Genomic DNA, 20,014 nt, shown 5'->3' with positions numbered 1-20,014 from the left:
CTCATAACTATGTACAGTAGGTTATGGTACCGTAAAGCTCCTCCGATTGTACCTCTACATTCGCGCTCTAAATGAGTGCCCTATTTCGTCTGATTTCCGAGGGCCTTTGTTATGTCTGGACTACTTTCTGCCAACCAGTTTGAAGGCGATCTGGCGGCCCTAATCCCACTGAAAATTCTTTACAAGATCAGAGTCCCCCACTACGGTGTTGAATGCCTCACTGCTTACTACAATGGGATTGTCACTACAGTACTGCTCTGGCCTGGATCCAGCACAGCAATCTAACGAGTACAAGGAGTTAGTCATACATCAGAAAGAGATGCACTTGACTCTACTGTACCAATTGCATTTAACAGACTGGTCAATTAATGTTCCAATTGAATTGCCTTTATAGACTGGTTAAAGAGCCATACTTTAATTCTCCCGCTGTTAAATGTTCCATTGAAGGGTTGGCATCTGCTCTGTTTCGCTGTGGAAGATGTCGTGAAGTAATAGACTGTCAACAGTGTAACATACAGTAGGCAATGTTTAGTAACAAGGTCTGTGTGTGTTGTATCAAATGCAGAGTCATGGTCTATTGCGTTGCATGCTCTGTCTATTTGAAAGCAAACTCATCCATTTGCCCCAGTTTATAGCATCCCTAAAACATCCTGTCCGCTCACATTGGAGGAAATAAAGTCATAACTTTACTTTGTTCGCTACATGGCCGACAGGCAAAGCATCTCATGGTACTCCTCAAATTGAAATACTGCTCTCGAATCTCTATTTATCTTCCTCTCTCTCTTTCTGTCTCTCTCTCTCTCTCCATTCGTCTCCCCCTCTCTCCTTTCACCCACTCCTTCCCTTCATCTCTCATCATCTCCCTCTTTTGTCCTTGCAGACCATTGAAAACTGTGTGTGCATTTTGAGGAACCTCTCGTATCGACTAGCTGCAGAGACATCTCAGGGACAGCAGATAGGCACGGATGAGCTTGATGGATTGCTTTGTGGCGATGCCAACGGCAAGGATGCCGAGAGCTCAGGTTGCTGGGGGAAGAAGAAGAAGAAAAAGAAGGCCCATGATCAGGTGGGCTCATCTCCTTTCTATCCTCTCCTCTCTACATCTCAACTGCAGCTGTTAGCAATTAGCCAGCGTGTTAGAGCAGTGGTGCTGGAAGCTGGCTAGGGAGGGGGGTCTATCTTATGGATAATTACTCATTTACTGGGTTTAGTTCTGAAAGAGGGGCTTGAAGAGAATGCCGCAGCCCGCCTGTTGTTCAACCTTCCTAAGATCATCCCGCTCCTCCGCACAGTCCACTGGCTCCCAGTCGAAGCTCGCATCATCTTCAAGACCCTGGTGCTTGCCTACGGAGCAGCAAGGGAAACTGCCCCTCCTTACCTTCCGGCTATGTTCAAACCCTACGTCCCAACCCGAGCACTCTGTTCAGCCACCTCTGGTCTCTTGGCCCTTCTACCAGTACAGGAGGTCAGCTCTCACTCAGCCTAGTCAAAGCTCTTCTCTTACTTTGAGGGAAAATGTACTTGATTCGTTTGTAGATATGTTGTCTCACCTAGCTATCTTAAGATGAATGCACTAATTGTAAGTCACTCTGGATAAGAGTGTCTGCTAAATAACATAAATGTAATGTGAAGAGGAGAGATTTATCATGGTTTTCTCTGCCATGTCTGGGACAATAACCAGGCAAAAGCCAAGATTTGATTATCATCTGAGTTGGATTATGCTATTGGCTGTACAACTCATCTACACTGGCATACATTAGATGCTCATGTGGTTGGCTTGGTGGTGATGATTTTGTATGTGAGATATGCCCCAGAGATTTTAACTAACTACTTCATTCTTAATTATGTTTATCCTATAAGTTCATAATTCAAAAAGCAATGTGTGACTCACTTGTCACTCAAGTCTCAACCATATTCAATGTTTCCACCATTTCACTGTTTTGTGATAACTAAGCAATTTTCAGTGGCACTAAGTAGTGTTGCCAAACAGTTTGATGTCCCGTATTATGCCTGTAGTATTGACCAGTAGTAACATTCCACCATCCTGTGTCACCCAGTGGGATGGTGTGGGGCCCTTCCCGGACTCTGCTGACCCTCCCAAAGGCATTCAGATGCTGTGGCACCCCACCATTGTCAAACCCTACCTCACTCTCCTGTCTGAGTGCTCCAACCCAGACACCCTGGAGGGGGCGGCTGGGGCCCTGCAGAACCTGGCTGCAGGCAGCTGGAAGGTACAGCACAGTACAGTAAGCTATGGTCTCCCTCCTTAGAGCTGCTCAACGGCAGCCATTTAACTGTTCACACTGTCATGTAAATGAACTTCCTGAACCAGAGAGCTAATTGGTGACTGTTAACTCACTGTATTAGTCAAGAAAGCTGGAACAGTACAGTAAGCTATGGCCTCCTCAGAGCTGTCCAGCTGCCGTTGCCATGATGCCATAACTCTTACGGATAGATATGGTCTAAGTCATTGGTCTGTTCCCTTATTGTAATGTTAGTTAAGAAAGAGATACCAGATCCTATAGATGGTCATCCTACTCTGACTGATAGCATAGAACATAAAGATGTGTGACTCAGTCCTCTCTGCCTCCTCTCCTCTCCAGTGGTCTGTGTATATCCGTGCGGCGGTGAGGAAAGAGAAGGGTCTGCCCATCCTGGTGGAGCTGCTGAGGATCGACAACGACAGGGTGGTGTGTGCCGTGGCCACAGCTTTAAGAAACATGGCCTTAGACGTCAGAAACAAAGACCTCATCGGTTAGTTCGGCTGTCAGTTATTCAGTATTCGACATTTACACATTCAAATGTTTTTTTTTTCTCTGTGCGTGTTTGGTGTGTGTTTGGTGCGCGCGTGTGTGTGCGCGCTCGCGTGAGTGCGTGTGTGTGTGTGCATATGCTAATATCCATGCACTTCTCTGCAGCCAGCTATACCAGCATCTTTCTCTGCTGAGATGGGTGTGCAGAGCTCTCTTTGTGGACTGTGTTCACATGGTTGAAATTCTGCTCATAACAGCACTAAAAGACTATTGATCTCTCTAATAAACTTGGTTTTCTGTTGGACCTTCCATCTCCATAGCAACTGCTCTTGCCGTCTCAGGCTGGTGCTCTGTGTTAAGTAGACGTGTGTATCATGTCATAGAGCTGCAGGCCTTCAGACTTCCTACTCTGTTGATAGAATAGAGTAACCCACAACTATCTGTGTACATGCTTAAGTCATGTTAAACCAATGTTATGTCTGGCTAAATATGACACATCTAATAACTTTGTAAAGCAATGATAGAGTATACTTAGTGGGATTTTTACTGTAGTTTTAATAGCTTTAGTTTAGAATTGTATTTTATTGAGGAATGCTTCTTAAAAATAATTATCATATTACATTTTTTTATTGACGTCATAGCTGCTAAAATGGGCATATTATATTTGAATATCATGGAATGTGCTCCAAAGGATTGTCTGTTTCTTTGTTTATCTACATTACAAACATCTGTTGTAGTTGCTAATGCTTTTACTATGAATCGCAGCGTAGTGACTGTGCACTGGCAGGACTAGACCGTCCCTGTCGTTCCCATTCCCAGGCCTTTCTTTTAAACGTGAGGGGCTTGACATTTCCATCCCAGCTGCAAATGTAGTGTCCTCAGGCCTATAGTCGTGTATGAGTGCTGAGCGGGGTCTTAAAAAAGACCCATTGACCAGACAATGTATTAAAGCCTCATCATATAGCTGTGAATGTCAGGCAGGGAGTTTGAGGCCGTATTGTGAATTATTAAAAGCACCGTGCTCTGAATTTCTTCTCTCTCTCTCTCCTTCCTTTCGCATATGCTGATACCCATCCTTCCTTCCACTCTCTCTCTCTTACTCTATCCTTCTCTCTATTCCTATCTAGTCTTTTATGACCTAGATCTCTTGTCTGTGACTAAAACCCCATAGGTGTACTGTACTACTGTAAATGCTGAAACATGAGAGCACTGTCTTTTTAAAATGATTCAAGTGAGATGCCTCAGTGTCAAGTGCAGTATTTATTGTTCTCCTGTCAAGTCAAGAGAGCCACTTTAGCTCAGTCACTCAGTGCTCATTGGGGACGTAGCCTCTATTGGACAAGGGGCTTGTGCACATCTCTGATCTTGAAGGCTCTCCTGCTGAGTGTCCATAGGGTGGTGACAAGGTTAGACAAGGGGTCAAAGACCAGCCAGTAAGCCACTACTGTTTGATGACAGCAGTCATATCATGTGAAGTTTAGTAAGTACTGCTTGTCTTTATCAGTTTCTGATATCTTGACCATTTGTTACCCTTTCCCCTATATTGCTGTTGTGGCTTGCAAAGTATTTTGGTCACAAACAGAACATTGCTTTGTGGAGAGCATGTTTGCCATATTTATTTCAAATCAAAGAATATTGTTTTTCTGCACCCATGGTTTTCATAATCTGTTTCCTAAATGGTAGCACATAGATTTAAATGTTAATGTACAGTAGAACTTCACCATGAGGTCTCCTTCTCTCCACAACAGGCAAGTACGCAATGAGAGACTTGGTCCACCGTTTGCCCGGGGGCAACAACAACAACAGCGGTGGTGGGACTGCTGCCGGTGCTATTGGGAAGACCATGTCAGACGACACCATCACGGCTATCTGCTGTGCCCTCCACGAGGTCATCACTAAGAATATGGAGAACACCAAGGCTCTGCGTGACGCTGGAGGCATCGAGAAACTCATCGGTATCGCCAGGAGCAAAGGAGAGAAGTAGGTTGTCCAGAAGTCATACTGTGTTCACTCTCATCTTCTAACCTGGAACCAAATGTTGCATGCGTGCTGGCCAGCTACTTTATATAACATGTTATCCCACTGTCAAGACAGACTCTGTTCACCCTAACCTTCAACCCTAATGTAAATGAATGTAACTGCTGATCGGGCATAAGCACTGTTCTGTTAGTTTCCCTCTGAATGTACTTCAGTTGATGTTTTTCTGATGTTTTCCCTATAACTCACCAGTGTAAAGAAATGCCTTTTAAATGTAGCTAATTGTGGGTTTTCTGTTTTCTGTTTTGGGATTTTATGAAAACAGTTCTCCCTTAGGACCTTTTAGTTTGCAGTTAGCAAGGGAATTGGGTATTGTAATTGGCTATCTCTCCTCATAGTCCTGTGATGCACTTACCCAACGTTACCAAGGACCAGGGACTCTGGACAACTGTAAGAATGCATTGCCCCATTGAGAAGAAATTACAAAACACTCTTTAAGAGTCTTGAGAGAAGAGAAGTGTTGCTATACAGTATCTGCAGTGCTATGATGTAATAACGTGATGATTATTCCATATTTCTGGTGTGAATTGAATCACCTCTAGCGCTGACATTTGTGGCTTGTGGAGTCGTTGTGCTGAGATAGAGGATGCTGGGTGCTGTGTGAGAGAGAGGGGCCTCTGATGCTAAACTCATTGGATTTTTTCTCTGCTAATTGCGTTTATCCATTCCAATTTTTCTTGCAAGAATGACCTTGTTTCCATTTAATGTTCGCTTAGATTTTTTTGTTATGGAATTTGTGTTTTTGAATGTTTTGTGCTAGTGACCTTTCATCCAGCAGTGAGCATTGACTACCTTTTGATTAGAACATTTTGTTCTATTCATCCAAGGAAATTAAAGTGTCGTTTTTCTCTTCCCAGACACACACCCAAAGTGGTGAAAGCAGCCTCGCAAGTCCTCAACAGTATGTGGCAGTACAGAGACCTTCGCAGTCTCTACAAAAAGGTGTGTAATACAAAGAATTTGCTGCCACCACAAGAACTCTGCCGAAGGCGCTGTTGGAAGTTTAACGCATTAGTCTCTGGAGTGTCCTCTTAGACATTTTTGAGCAGTTGGTTTTTAGTCTTTTATTAAAGGGAGCGAGCTGGAGAGAGAGAGGAGGTAAAGGGCAAAAATGTATGCTGTACAGCAGTTCATGCGTCATGTGTGAAACAGTTCAGCAAGCTCGCTAAGTGTATGAATTGATAGTGAGAGTAAAGCTGGAATCCCTCTGGGCTGCAGTTTAATGAACTAAAGAATCTCTCAATGTTGACCTGAGGAGAGTAGATAAACATGCTTTAATGAAAGACAGATTAAGAATTGGAAGGTTTAAGGGCTTTGAGAGGGGGAGGAAAAAAAATCAACTGTAAGACTGGTGTTGCATGCTTTACTTTAATATATAGCCAGTCATTATCGTAATATTCTCCTGTTTGATTTTGCCTCATTTAAATGTGTGTATAGTTCCAACCCCATTTGCTATGTGACCAGGTTATCTTAGACCTTACGGTATGGTCATAGAGTATGATCCTACAGCATAGTAAGCAGTATAGATCAGTCCATTATTGTTAGTTCCCTTATGCATCTGCTTTTCCTCCAGGATGGCTATTCTCAGTATCATTTTGTTGGCTCATCCTCTACAATAGAAAGAGATAGACAAAGACCATACTCTTCCTCCCGCACCCCATCCATCTCGCCTGTACGGACATCTCCCAATAATCGCTCAGGTTAGTGTATTCTGTCTTTACCCCATAGTATTCAAATACTGGACATTTCTTGCAAACTCACAAGGCTTTAGAGCTTCAATTGCCAGACGTTGCCCAAAACAATGTCCATGCATTTCAGACCAAAAAAAATTGGGAAGCTTAGTAATATTTTGAATAAAAGATAGGATGAATGAAGGATGAGGTGGTATCTGCTTAGACACGGAGGTGAACAGACACTAATAAGCAACTGTCAGTTACTCACTTACCCTTTAAGATGAAAGAAGAGGAGAGGAAAGGAGGAGGATGGAGGGATGACTCGGATGACATACACCAGCAGATTTTCCACACGGCTGGTTTGAATGCCACAGCTGAGTCTCTGTTCGTCACCACAGCAGCCTCATGGAAGAGACCTTGGGAGGCACAGTTAGCTCTGGGGGCAGTTAGGGCCAATGCAGAATACGCCTACCAACCTGAATAGTCGTCAGAATGCACTTGACTGTAAGTCACTCTGGATAAGAGCATCTGCTTAATGACTAAAATGTAAATGTAAGAGGTATTGGTACTACTGTTATTAAAACCTAGAACCTGGTACTGTAGCCAGCCATTGGCTGCGTTTAATGGTGATTATAGGAGGATCTTCTTGGACGAGAGGGTGTTTGTCCATTCCGTTCGGGACATTAAGGTTACATGGTGCTCTAATTGGAGTTTAATGAAATTCAAAGTGGAAATGCTGAACTTAATGGATCCTATTAGAAAGCAATAAACTCTCTAAGTAAAGATTTCATAGAAGAGCTATTTCTGGATGTTAGATCCCTGCTTAGTTAGGCCTATGTATTTGTTTTCATTACATGCATGTTTTCTTCATGCCGTTTTATGGCACAGTAACGATATCTGATGATGTCATCAGCTGCTTTACTCTCAGCTTCCTTGCCTTGTATCAACAGAATGTGTCAATGTTGGAGAGTGGGAGGATTAATAATGACGAAGGGAGTCAAGTGGATGTCAAACGTCTTTTCCTGCTAATGGTGTACGTGATGTGTGACATCTGTGTGTTTGCAGCAAGTGCCCCTGCCTCTCCCCGAGAGATGATCAGCCTTAAGGAGAGGAAGACAGACTACGAGTCAACGGGCACCAATGCCAGTTACCATGGCAACAAGGGTGAGCACACTTCGAGGAAAGACACCATGGCAGGTAGGAAGGAATTTCAGGGCCTCCATCAGTTTCCTCCTCGTTTCTGGAGTCGGTGTGTTTTCATCAGATGAGGTGTACTCTAAATCCTGTGTGAAGCCTTTTTGTCATGTTATAATAATCAACTTGGTAACAATGACCACATACCTTCTCTCTGTTTCTCTCCCACCTATAGTTGAAATCTCAAGTGGAACCTCAACATTGTTCCGAGGAGCTTACGTCTCTCCCAGTGATGACATCAAACACAACCAGGTAAGGAATGAAGAAATGACTTGATATCATTATAAGAGCAACACTCACTGTTAGGTAATCTCTCTCCAGTAGCAGAGTAGTGCTCTAACCTCTGTGTGTTCCATAGGTCTCTGCCCAGGGGCCCAACCCAGGCCAGGAGCCCTACCCTCCGTTCCAGAACCCTCCTGGCGTACAGTTTGAGGAGGCGTTCTACGAGGACCAGGTGCACCAGCGCCCTCCTCAGGCCACAGACCTAAACATGCACCTGGGCCTCAAGTCCACAGGCAACTATGTGGACTTCTACTCAGCATCCCGCCCCTACAGTGAACTCAACTATGAGACCAGTCACTACCCAGCCTCCCCGGACTCCTGGGTCTAGTGGACTATAGAGGAAGGACTGGTCGTCAGCAGTGTGCTGTGATGAGGGAGAGGAGCCGAGAGAGAGACTAAGACAGACAGGCCATGCATGTGCATGCATACTACAAGACATTTCTTCAGCGAGTTTAGTTTGTCCTAGAGAGAGAGGTCCCATGCCCATGTGTCTTTGAAGAAAGGAAGAGAGAGAGAGAGAGTCACAGAGCAGAAGGAATAGAATTAGAGTCAGAAAGAGAGACGGAAGGAGGGAAAGAGAGAAAGGAAGAAACAAAGAGCAGGATATTGTTAGGAAACAACTCACAAAAGGCAAAAGGAAGGTATTAAATGATGGGGTCACCACCAGAATCTTGGAGCGTTGGAGTGCGAGGAGCAGAATATCTTGGAGATGATCAGCAGTATTCTAGAAGGAAGACAACTGTAAATATGTGGTATAGTAAAGAGATTAGTATGTGAAGCACAAGAAAATGAAGTGTCATTTACACAAGCTAGAGAATAGTTGTCAGTCACAAACTCTTATTAGGTTTTAACGTACGGCTTCAACCTGTGTTGTGTGTAAGGAGTATAATCTCTGGGCAAAATAATTGCTTCTAGACTTTGTATCTTTTGATTTGTTATAATTCTTTTTTTATTTCTACTTTTTTAATCCTTAATTCTGATGTAAAGTATTTGATGTACATTACGGAGATACATGTGCATTGTGTATATTACACAATTGCCTGTGTCCCTTTCCTTATTGTCTCAGCATATTGTTAGTCTGTCTGTTACATTCTGGGGGATAATAGAGAGTACAATGTCTGCACACAAACAAACCGCTACAAGCAATGAAACATGTTTTCGCAGCAAAATGAAGGACGGATTTCAAAGTTATTGCTAATCTGATTATGTGAATTGGTGGACCTAAATGAGTTAAGCGGCTCAACAGCATCATTCCACTCCCTTGGTGCTCTTCCACTGCCTAAAACAGTTTACGGATGGACGGTAGATATACTCAAAATACTTTTTATTTCCTAAAACGCTGTGCTACATGAAAACTCATTTGTTCCTCCACAAGCCTCCTAGTGAACTGTGCTCATTGTCCGTTTTTTAAAATGTGCCAAACATGATTATATCCAAGCTGAGGGGTAACGCTGAACTTCTGTTGAAGTTTACATTCAACAGCAAGTTGTTGGTTCTAATGATGCCAGTTTGTAAATGCTTTTTTTTATGTGTTTCAATGGAATAAAGCTATATATACACTGTAACAAGACTGGAACATTACCAGGGGGTGAAAATAATATCTTTGAGAGCTTAATTCCCTCCAAATATGTACAAATGAGTTGAATCTGTGTTGTAAAATAATCAATGTTTATGAAAGTCCGGCTTTTTTCTTCTTCAGAGATGGGTGGGAATTAAGTTCATGGTAGACTAAACTGTTAATAGAGTATGAATATATATTATATAAATATAAATATATACTTTTTATGTGGGGATGTGGATGTCACTTAAAGCAGTAACATTATGGAAAAGACTTGTAAAAAAAAAAAAAAATACATGTAGGATTTTGTTCACCTTAATTTTCTGGTCTGCACACTAAAATGTTGACTTTGTGTAGTCATGTTGTTGCTATGAGAAATAGGGGAGACCAGGGGCTGAATATCCACAATTTATGGAAGTTGTCACAGACCTCGTAACTACAAGGTGCTAAAAGTTATACCTACAGAACTTTGTATTTTGGTGTTTACAGAATGTATTTTGCCACTTCATGTCCCTAGCTTTGAATATTGAAATTGTCACAGGTGAATGTCTTTCATCACCGACTAAGAAAATTATCCCCTTTATCCTTGTTGGATTTCCTTAAACTTGTCAATGTGGTGAACAGTTATCAACAATGGAGCTGATGATCCAGTCTGTGTGTGTGTTTATCTGTCAAAGAAAAAAGTGGTCGTTTTCTACAAACCCTGTAACAACCTTTCCCCAGCATGACACACGGTTTCATAGTGAGTCCTCCTTTGATCAAATGTTACAATAACGTTATGTGGCAACATAAAGAAAAATATATGACATTGCCCACTAATGCATGAACAAATCTTATTTAAGTCGATGTGAAATAAAATAGTGGTAGACTACACACTAAAACTCAATGGAGGAGAGAAAAATATTTATGTTAAAAGTTGACAACGAGCTCTGGTCTCCCCTACATATCGTTTAGAAGTTTCTAGGTTATCTTCAGATGCTTGAACAATGAATAAATGATGCAAACACCCAAATTGTTCAACATATCCTAAAACGATCCCCTTTCTCATTAGTTAGCATCTGAAAACAGACACAGTCCTTGTGAAAAGTAGGCATACCTGACAAACTGTATTGAACTATGTCAGTAACCTTTTTGTTGCTAGACAATGTGTTTTATAGAAGTGAAACTTTTTATTGCCTCAACAGATTGAAACTGCTACAAAAATATAAACTGACCATCTAAGAGTCACTGTTTTGGGGGTTGTTTGTTCGTTACCAAAAACTCTTTGTTTGGTCTGTCTGCGCTCACTGTGTTCGAAAACCTTTGGTTCAGCCAGAAGAATGATGTTTACTCCTCTACATCAATATGCGCATATAGTTAAGTAATAGAGAAAATATTTCGATTCTTTGAAGTAACCGAACTCAACTCAAATATAAAGTTTGATCTGCAATCACATTGTGGGAGAGACACGGTTGTGGATGAGACAATGCCCTGTGTGTCTGAATGGTGATTTGATGAGGTGACGTTTCAGATTCAGAACATAGTGTTTCCTAAACTTCCCCTGTAACCAAGGGAGACAGACCGGTGTAACACGCTGGAATAAAAAAAAAGTGGGAGATTTTAATTAACATTCCAATCAGACACTTCCCAAATTATTTCAATGCAGTGAACTCATTTTGCTAATGGAATGTGACTGTTAAAAAGTCAAAACCACCGTACAAAGCTCCTAGCTTTGTTTTGTAGATTGCATTCCGCTAATTCAAAATTACAGCAATATTTATTAGACATGCCGACAGTTACAGTAGCATGTTACAGTTACTTTGATAGTATTTATTTTTTGTATAAAGAATTTGTTTTCTTATTCCAATCCACATTTTCCTGTTCCCAAGGCTTAGTGAAGAGTTTCAAGCCAATCAGAATCTGATAGAAATCCTCCACAGCCAGCTCAGCCAGGGGACTGAGGGCAGCAGACGGATTGAGGGGGGTCCTTACAGTTTCTCTCTAAATGTTTTCTCTGTGACACTGAGTGGAGGTAATGCTGACAGCTCTGTGTGAGCTGCAGCCTTGTGAAATTACCACTGTGATAGGTGTTAATTGCCATGCTGCTGGCCTAGTTGGGTAATGCTAAATCCGAGGTTACCATGCATCCATTGTCGTGCCACTGTGGCGCCCATCAGAAATGTGTGGCCTGGCCTCTCTCTGTCATCTGCCTTAGGATCATCACAGCTCCCAAAACTGCATTCTAAAAGCTAAGAACATAGATTATGAATGGATGAATGAAGGCACAAGAAGGCCTATGCTGTTTCTGTGAAAATGCTAACATTTTTCACCAGCGTGCCAGATACAGCATTAGTGTATCTGAAAAGAAGGGATCTATACTTTAGAATGTAAGCGATGGAATATTCCATTGTATCCCTTTAATTTTTAATTGCTTCGCTAATCCTGGGAGAATAAATCATTCTGAGGCCTGTGTGCTGGGAAGGAGCATGCGGTGTGTAGCCTGACTGTATGTCAATGTCAACAGTTTGGACCAGTCTGCAGTGCCCTCTAGTGGGTATCTTGGGGACAACTCTCCTCATGCAGGTCAGGTCTGCCATTTTACTCGGCAAGGCCTAGTCACAGATAGAACAGATATTTCACCGGATGTATGAATGTGATGCATCCGCTTGGCCTTTCCACTCACTACCAAACATGGTAGTGAAAGGAAGCCCAGTGGCCGGCAGTGGGATAAGATTGAACGAGATGGATTTTGGCCGACATTCTGCTAATTTTCTCATCGATGAAACATTTGAATTCGATACAGTTTTCTGTTCCCAAAACTAGAACTCTTTCGAACAGAGTGGACTTAGTTTTGTAGACTTTACCCCTTGCCAAAGTGTTTTTTGTTGTTGTCGTTGTTTAGAAGGAGCGCAAAGGCGATTTGAGTTATTGCACACAGACTTACACCCTAGGCGTTCCCTAACGGAAATATGCAAACGTACGCTAGAACGCGCCAATAGGATCTTGCTAGCTTGTGCTTGGCCTTGCTTGTTCAGCCCGCTATGACTCATTTGTCCCCATTTGAAACGTTGGACTGTGGTCTATCTTGGTTTAGTTATACATGTCTTTGCTCTAGTATTGTTTTACACTATTTACCACAGCCACAAAGTCAGCATTGGCTTTATCTAAACGTTAATGAAAACTAAAATGACCTTTTTAGTCTTAATTTAAGGTGAGGGTTGGGCATACAGTTAGCAGTGTGATTAGGGTTAGGTTTAAAATCACATTTAAAGAAGATACATTTTAGAAATAGGCGGGGTTTATGACTTTTTGGCTGTGGTAACTAGTGACGACCCTAGTACTAGTGCGATGCACACAGCAGATACAAACACCGATGCAGCTAAGCAGAAATGTGCTCAAGATACTGACTGCATGGCCCATGAATTTGATATTAGTTTGGAACAGTAAACGAAATGTTTTATTTTCTCTCTTCTTCAATGTGAAAATGCTAACATTAGGTAATGTTGTGGTTATGTAAATATATGGTGCTGCAGAGAATATAGAGCAGTTATATAATCACCTGGACCATTTTCAATATTCACTGATATTCGCGTGGAGGGGCAGCGAATCCTGTGGGGGATTGCCTTTGTGACATAGACAAGGAGCATTGTTTTACGTAATATATCCTTCTGACTGATAGGAAGCCAAATAGTTTTAGCCGACTGTTAGAGGCCTACATCAACTATTCATTGCATTGAGTTAATCTTGAGGCACCTTTTTAATTGTCCAGTCAAACGGTCAATTTGCATTCTTCCAGCTGAATCTACCTGAATGAGTACCCACTGGGCAAACTGACAGACGCTCATTTGGCACCGGAACATCCCACTCCACATCGCTCAGTGTTCTGTTGGCATAGCTTTAACAGCCCTTGCTGTGTTCTTTTAATGGATAATTCCCCACCTATCCTGCTATATCTGTATTGTGAAATCACATTACCCTGCAGGAGATGGTTTTGCTCCTTCAGTGTTACAGTAAAAATCGCCATACCCCCTCCTTATATCTATTCATGATCACATCACTATTTTGTACAAATATTTATGACAGCTTCAAATTGGGGGGTGGGGACTAGATACATAAAGTGCAATCATTTCTAAATGGTAAAACAGATATGTATGAAAATACCCTCAAATAAAAGCTAACATTCTGTTCCAAACTGCTGGAGTATACATAGGGGAGTGTACGTACATGTATCCTTTATTAACAGTTGAGGAAACATCCAACTGATTACTGTACTGTCTGCTTTGAGAATATCCTTAACATTCAGACAAACCTAAATATGCAGTAGGTGTCAGTATTCTTGGGGGATGTCTGACTGAAACGTTGACACAATAAACAATGTGCAGAGGTAATATTGTGTGAGCGTGAGTTATCATTTTACAATGGAAATAGCAAACATAGTCATAATCTGAAGAATGCATACAAAAAATACATCTGGATCAAAGTTCAAATATTAATTCCTCACAGTGAGTGCACAGTTCAAGCCAAGTGTTCCCATCCCAACACAGAGTACCCAAATGTAGGACAGGAAGACATGGTGCTCCATGGCTACAGTATAATCTAGTAGCAAAGTCTCTAAAATCTCGAATGCAGGTGATCACTTCAACTCTTCAGCTCAGAACCAATTGTAATAAAAGGTTGGCTCACATCCCAAAGCTCCTGACATTTATTTTGCCCTCTCCTCATAGCTCAATTCTTTCACCGCCTCCTCACTGTGGGAAAACGTCTCTGCTTCTCCTCCTCCTCTTGCCTCCTCCTCTCCTCCTTAGCCTGTTTGTACCTCCACTTGGGGAGCTGGAGGAGCGCAGGGTCCTTGCTCTTCCTTCTCTTCTCGGAGGTGGGCCCCGAGGGGGCTTTGCACAGCCTCACCTTGGGGATCACAATGCCCGGCCTGACGCTGCTCCTCCTCATCATATTCAGGGGCAGCAAACTGGCACGCCTCAGGACAGATGTACCGGCCACCGCAACCTCCTGCAACATTTGGGTCTGCAGGCTGGCCCTCCGGTCTGTCTTCTTAGGAACCAACTGCACCCGGGAGTTATTGAACAGCTTCTTGTAGTTGTTGATGCGGTCGGGGCCCAGGCGCTTCAGCTCGTCCACTCGCTGCTTCCTGAGGATCTCCGGTACAGCATAGCGCCGCTTCCCAATGCAGGGCGGGCTTCTCAGGGCCACAGTGTTGCAGGCAGTGGCGATCAATGGGCTGGACAGGGCGGTGGTGATGCGCACCATGTGGTCCATCACACCGTCGTCCACGGGGTCCGTCTTCATGCGGAGGGAGAACCTACAGCAGGCCTTGTCTGCCACCTTCTGCCAGCAGTTCTTGGGTTCCTGGCCTTGGGCCACCAGCTCCTGCAGCATGGGCCACTCCAGCTTGTAGGATTCACAGAACTGCTCGGCGCACGGCTGGGCCATCAGACGCATCATCAGGTAGGCCGTCTCGTAGCGGCATGTGAACAAAGCCCACTCCCTGGAGGTCATCTTGCGCCCGTAGTCCCTTGCCTCCACGTCCGCTCCTTTTAGAGGGAATACACAAATAGAGAATGGCAGTCCAGCAACAAAATAAAGACATTGTAAAAAATGACGTAGAAATACTAAATATTTTAGCTCTACCTGACAACATGAGCAAACGAACAACATCTGCCCTCCCTTGCATGGCTGCCTTCATCATAGCTGTGAATCCATGGCAGTTCCTACGCTCTAGGTCCAGGTTGGAGAAGTAGTTGATCAAGTAGCTGGATATCATAATGTGACCTGGCATTGAAAAATAAACCAAATGTGTTACTCACCTTATTCACAATGAACCACGTGGAATTATACTCATTGTTTCCAGATCAATACATCTGTTTGCTTAATCTGTCTGTTTTCATTGAGAATAATCATATTTGTGTTGACACATTCCCAAAATATACTGTACTAGGAACCAACAAACCTTCAACTTTAAAGCATCTGTGGATTCTTACCTGCTTGAGCAGCTGTCATGAGGGCTGTATTCCCCTCGTTGTCTTGCCAGTTGACATCGATGTGGGGACACTGAGAGAGCGCTATGACCACATCCACCCAGCCCATGTAACAGGCTACTATCAGCCCATTCTGAAAAACACAAACCACATGCAAAAGTCAATGACATATCTCTTTTTGGATGACAACAATGTATGTTTACTGCCCTTAAGGTAAATCTGTTGGCGCACAGTGCTGTACTGTTCAACTCTAACATTTGACCTTGCACATAAGGTATAGTACGTCACACAACTACCGGTACGTCACTTGTCTACATTAGATCTCAAAGTACAGGCGTGACTGCTGCTAGTGCTTACAAATGACGATGTAGCTAACTAAGGACACAAGGCAAGCTCACCAACCCAAGACTCTGCCACTGTTACACTCCCTGGAGCCTTATGGTCTTAAGGCCGTGGTCTCAGTGCTCATTATGTAGCCACGGTTGTTTCACAGGGTCAATTGGATCAATAGCTCTGCTCTTTGAGGCACATCATCAGCTACTCTAGTTCTAGGTGTGTGGTGTTAGAATTGTGTTGACACGGTAGAATAGAAACTATCTATCAAAATAAACAAATGCTTGGAGCAACACTGATAAACGTATATGCTTGGAGGGTGACTTATAGCCAGAGACGCCAACCGACAGGCCTAATGATCCCCAACCGACATGCCTAATGATCCCCAACCGACAGGCCTAATGATCCTCAACCGACAGGCCTAATGATCCTCAACCGACAGGCCTAATGATCCTCAACCGACAGGCCTAATGATCCCCAACCGACAGGCCTAATGATCCTCAACCGATAGGCCTAATGATCCCCAACCGACAGGCCTAATGATCCCCAACTGACAGGCCTAATGATCCTCAACCGACAGGCCTAATGATCCCCAACCGACAGGCCTAATGATCCTCAACCGACAGGCCTAATGATCCTCAACCGACAGGCCTAATGATCCTCAACTGACAGGCCTAATGATCCCCAACTGACAGGCCTAATGATCCCCAACTGACAGGCCTAATGATCCCCAACCGACAGGCCTAATGATCCCCAACTGACAGGCCTAATGATCCCCAACTGACAGGCCTAATGATCCCCAACCGACAGGCCTAATGATCCCAACGGAATTCCAAGTTAAGTCTCAGCTAATAGTCTTTCTGGAGTTTCTGAACCATCTGCCTGCTGCTGCCTACAGTACTAATCACAGTCCACCAGCCCTATGGTAAGATTGCATAATGACGTATAGGTAACAGTATACAAGGGTGGCTCAATGACCCAGTTTATGGATTTGGGGAAATGCCCAGTCACCAAGGCTACTGTCCCATGAATCACCATTAAGCCATCTGAAGAAAACTCCTTAGAAAATGTGTACCATAAACAAAGAACTTTGCCCACTAATCATGAAAACCTGAAGGATCAGCAGAGCTTCCGGTATTCTCACTGCTTATGGCTTCCATATTCAACTCTAAGGTAAAGGTCTGAGGTAGGCCTATACCAAAGCTTTGGGACCAAAGAGGAATTCAAACTGAAAGATTCCATATTTCAACAACCCATCTATAAACAACCCATCATCTGTCTGAGCCAATTGGAAAAAAGACAAGTACAGTTTTAGATTTGCCAAAGTAAGGTCCTACTCTGCTCAAACAGTCCGCATTCAGAGTGTTTGATTTAAAAACACTGCTGTGTGTGTGTTTGTTAACATCTATCCAAACACACATTAGGGCTCATGTCATGCCAGTGTAGGATGTAACGTGAAACAACTGAGGACATTTGCATTTATCCATCCAGACACGTACCGTTACTGTAGGTGTAGCATGACAGCAGACTTCTCCACTTATTTATACTGCATTAGTCTGTGTCTTCACAATGCGTTGAAGGGATTTAAAAGGTCAGTGGGTAAGCCTTGTTTCTCAGCTTGATCAGATGCTGAGGAAAATCACGGAACTACTCTCTATGGAATCTACATGCAACACCTTTTGAATATAATGCACAATAGTAGTTACTGAATGTGTAGGCTGCTATGTTATATCCGTAGTATTATTGCTTTACCACTGATGAGGATACAGCAGTGAGAAACACAACCAAAATTGCATTAGGCCTAACCCCAATGTCTACCTGTTGGGTACCCATGATGGTCATTAATGGTGTGGAGAATAAGGGATTTGAAGCACCAACCCCCTCTTAGTATTGTCCTGCTGCACCCTGATTTCTTGGGTGAACCTTTTAAAAGCTCAGCAATGATTACGAGCTGCTTGAACGCCATCTCAAACTGCAACCCCCCCCCCATCTGTTCCAGGGCTTAACCAACTGCTCTGAGTATTCCTCTGATATTGTCACTGTCCACAGAAATGACACCGTTTGGATGTCTAGTACAAATGCAGAAACGGGAGCAAAAAGCCTAAAATGTGTGCTGTCTTTCATATCAAATCAACATAAAGCTTATTCCTGATCTTGTGGAAACCGGCTTTACAAAGATCTATATTCCAATGTCCATACTAGCATACCACGTAGAAAGCATTATACATTGCTTAATTCTAAGTAGGATGTTCGTGTGGACATTGAAACAGAGACCATGTTATAAGTTTGTACAGTTGGCCATTACTTGATAATATGGACATACTCTAAATCACAGAGAACATTGACTAGTTAATCTCTTTAATGACAACGCAAACATACTCTGTTGTTCTTATCTGTTTCTCTCACTTCCTCCTCTGTCACCCCTTGCCTTATCATAATCTTCACTATGATGGAATTATTATTGGAGCAGGCCATGAAGAAAGACAGAGGTTCAGGGGTGACTGGGCCGGGACTCCTGTATTTGAGAGACTCATCAGGTGGATAGAAGGAGTCATCAGAGGCGATACTCCTGGTATCCTCTGGCCGATCTGGCAATGTGTTAAAGTCAAACTCTTCAAATTCCTGATAGACATCATCGTCGTCGTCATCGTAATAGTTGTTGTCCTCATTGTCTCCCACATTAGGATCCTCATTGTTGTCGCCTGCGACCGTCTTCAACTCCTCATTTATGGGACCCATGACGGCCCCCGCCTGGCCTCCAGAGATCCCATTCTGCTGAACTTTTAACAACGTCCCTCCACCTCCACCTGAGTCCTCTATGATCAGCACCATTTAACTCCCGGGTTAGAATCCACCACTACAACAAGAACAAGGCACCAAAATCCCAATCTCATCTGACCAATTCTCCCTCATTCAAAGTGTAAATACTTAGCTAGGTCTTGTTGAAGAAGCAGAAGTCAGTATGAACCCTAACTGGAACATGATCTAACATTTGTTCTGGTTCAAAAGCCACTTGAGGAGGATGTCTCAGAATGTCCCTTTTAATCCATCAATAAAGCTTGTTCTCTGAAGTATTAGAAGGACATTAAAGACCTTGTCATCCTCAAAGGATCCTATTGTTCTCATCAGCTCTTCATTTGCCTTCTGTATTTCTCACTTTCCAAATGGCAACAGCCAACAACGGTGTGACAGCTTGAGAATTCATCTCTTCAATGCATTTGTTGCCAAAGTTGTCCCACAAAATGCTGTTCAACAAAAGGCACTTTATTATTTTAGTTAGTGTCTACGTCCTGCTGTGCTGATACCCTAATCTTCTATTCCCTGCTGTAGATCATTTTGTTTCCTTATACCGATGTGGAAGAGAAGAATTGTCTAAACTGACGCTACTTAATCCCTTTAATCAGTCCTCACTCTCTCTCTCCCTCTCTCTCCCTATCCTCCTCTCTCTCTCTTTCTCTCTCTGCTCTCTCTCTCTTTCTCTCTCTCCCAAAATGCATAGTTGAACAAACACAGAAGTCTTGAATGATAAAAGTACAGATTTAGTAGGTTAGTATTGACTTTTCTTGGTCTGCATAGCTAAAGCTCAACTCACAGATCATTTAGAATTTGTACAACCACATATCTTTGATTTTGTGCAACCACATCAACTACATTTTCATTGCATTCCTGTCTGATGATATACTGGTTTTGCGTCATATCCAATACCCATACCCTAAATCTGGTTCCTACAGTATCGTGGGGATTCCCCATAAAAGTGACTTCTTACCTCCCACCCCCACTAGTTGTGCAACATTTGTCCATGACCCTAATCTATGGTTGGCTGTGGCTGCTGTTGGATCTGTTTTAACTGACTGGTAATTGGATTCAGCAAAAATAACATGGCCTCTTACATACGTTTCCCCCCCCCCCCCATTTTCCTTCACAGTGTATAGCTACACTTCTTACCACAAATTCACATTATTTTGGTTGTTGATTGACATTATTTTAGAAGCAGCTAAAGGCTTGGGTGTAGCTTGGATGTGTCAGTTTTACGATGCACCTTTTGGCAGTGCGGTTCCCACGCTTGTCTGAGCTCCATAGTCTTAGTGATTTGTACTGTATGTGATCATGTGGGTGGCAAAAACAGCCCTGTTGAAAGTCTCTTCTGTTCATTGATCCTCACACATGCCTATCCACTCTATTACACAGTGAGAATTCTAACAATCAAACTCA

At 43.0% G+C, this 20,014-nt stretch overlaps 2 protein-coding genes across 8 annotated transcripts in view; one reads left to right on the top strand and one right to left on the bottom strand.

Moving 5' to 3' along the window:
* LOC106569223 (catenin delta-2) overlaps positions 1–10,721 on the top strand; it is a 143,279-nt gene extending 132,558 nt beyond the window's left edge. For 4 of the 7 annotated variants that reach the window (XM_082960873.1, XM_082960876.1, XM_014140376.3 and 1 more), the window contains 9 exons: positions 881–1,066; positions 2,058–2,246; positions 2,604–2,754; positions 4,502–4,733; positions 5,648–5,732; positions 6,364–6,490; positions 7,529–7,660; positions 7,833–7,909; positions 8,016–10,721. In XM_082960873.1, the coding sequence (XP_082816999.1) occupies positions 881–1,066; positions 2,058–2,246; positions 2,604–2,754; positions 4,502–4,733; positions 5,648–5,732; positions 6,364–6,490; positions 7,529–7,660; positions 7,833–7,909; positions 8,016–8,267 (1,431 nt within the window). In that variant the 3' untranslated portion in view covers positions 8,268–10,721. The remainder of the gene's footprint in view (positions 1–880; positions 1,067–2,057; positions 2,247–2,603; positions 2,755–4,501; positions 4,734–5,647; positions 5,733–6,363; positions 6,491–7,528; positions 7,661–7,832; positions 7,910–8,015) is intronic. The other 3 variants (XM_082960874.1, XM_082960877.1, XM_082960875.1) reach the window with 2 other exon arrangements.
* Positions 10,722–13,050: 2,329 nt separating this feature from the next.
* On the bottom strand, positions 13,051–19,165 carry LOC106569225 (ankyrin repeat domain-containing protein 33B). The gene is made up of 4 exons (XM_014140380.3): positions 18,182–19,165; positions 15,473–15,602; positions 15,123–15,263; positions 13,051–15,025 (listed from the first exon to the last, which is right to left on the bottom strand). Exons 1-4 carry the CDS (start codon positions 18,632–18,634, stop codon positions 14,211–14,213), a joined length of 1,539 nt encoding a protein of 512 aa, XP_013995855.1. The 5' UTR covers positions 18,635–19,165; the 3' UTR covers positions 13,051–14,210.
* Between the last annotated feature and the right edge of the window lie 849 nt (positions 19,166–20,014).

Source organism: Salmo salar, chromosome 14 (assembly GCF_965601325.2).
Source record: "Salmo salar chromosome 14, fSalSal1, whole genome shotgun sequence".
In the NCBI taxonomy this organism is placed as follows: Eukaryota; Metazoa; Chordata; class Actinopteri; order Salmoniformes; family Salmonidae; genus Salmo; species Salmo salar.
Note: the sequence above shows the minus strand (reverse complement) of the source record. Positions and strands in the feature narration are given on the sequence as shown.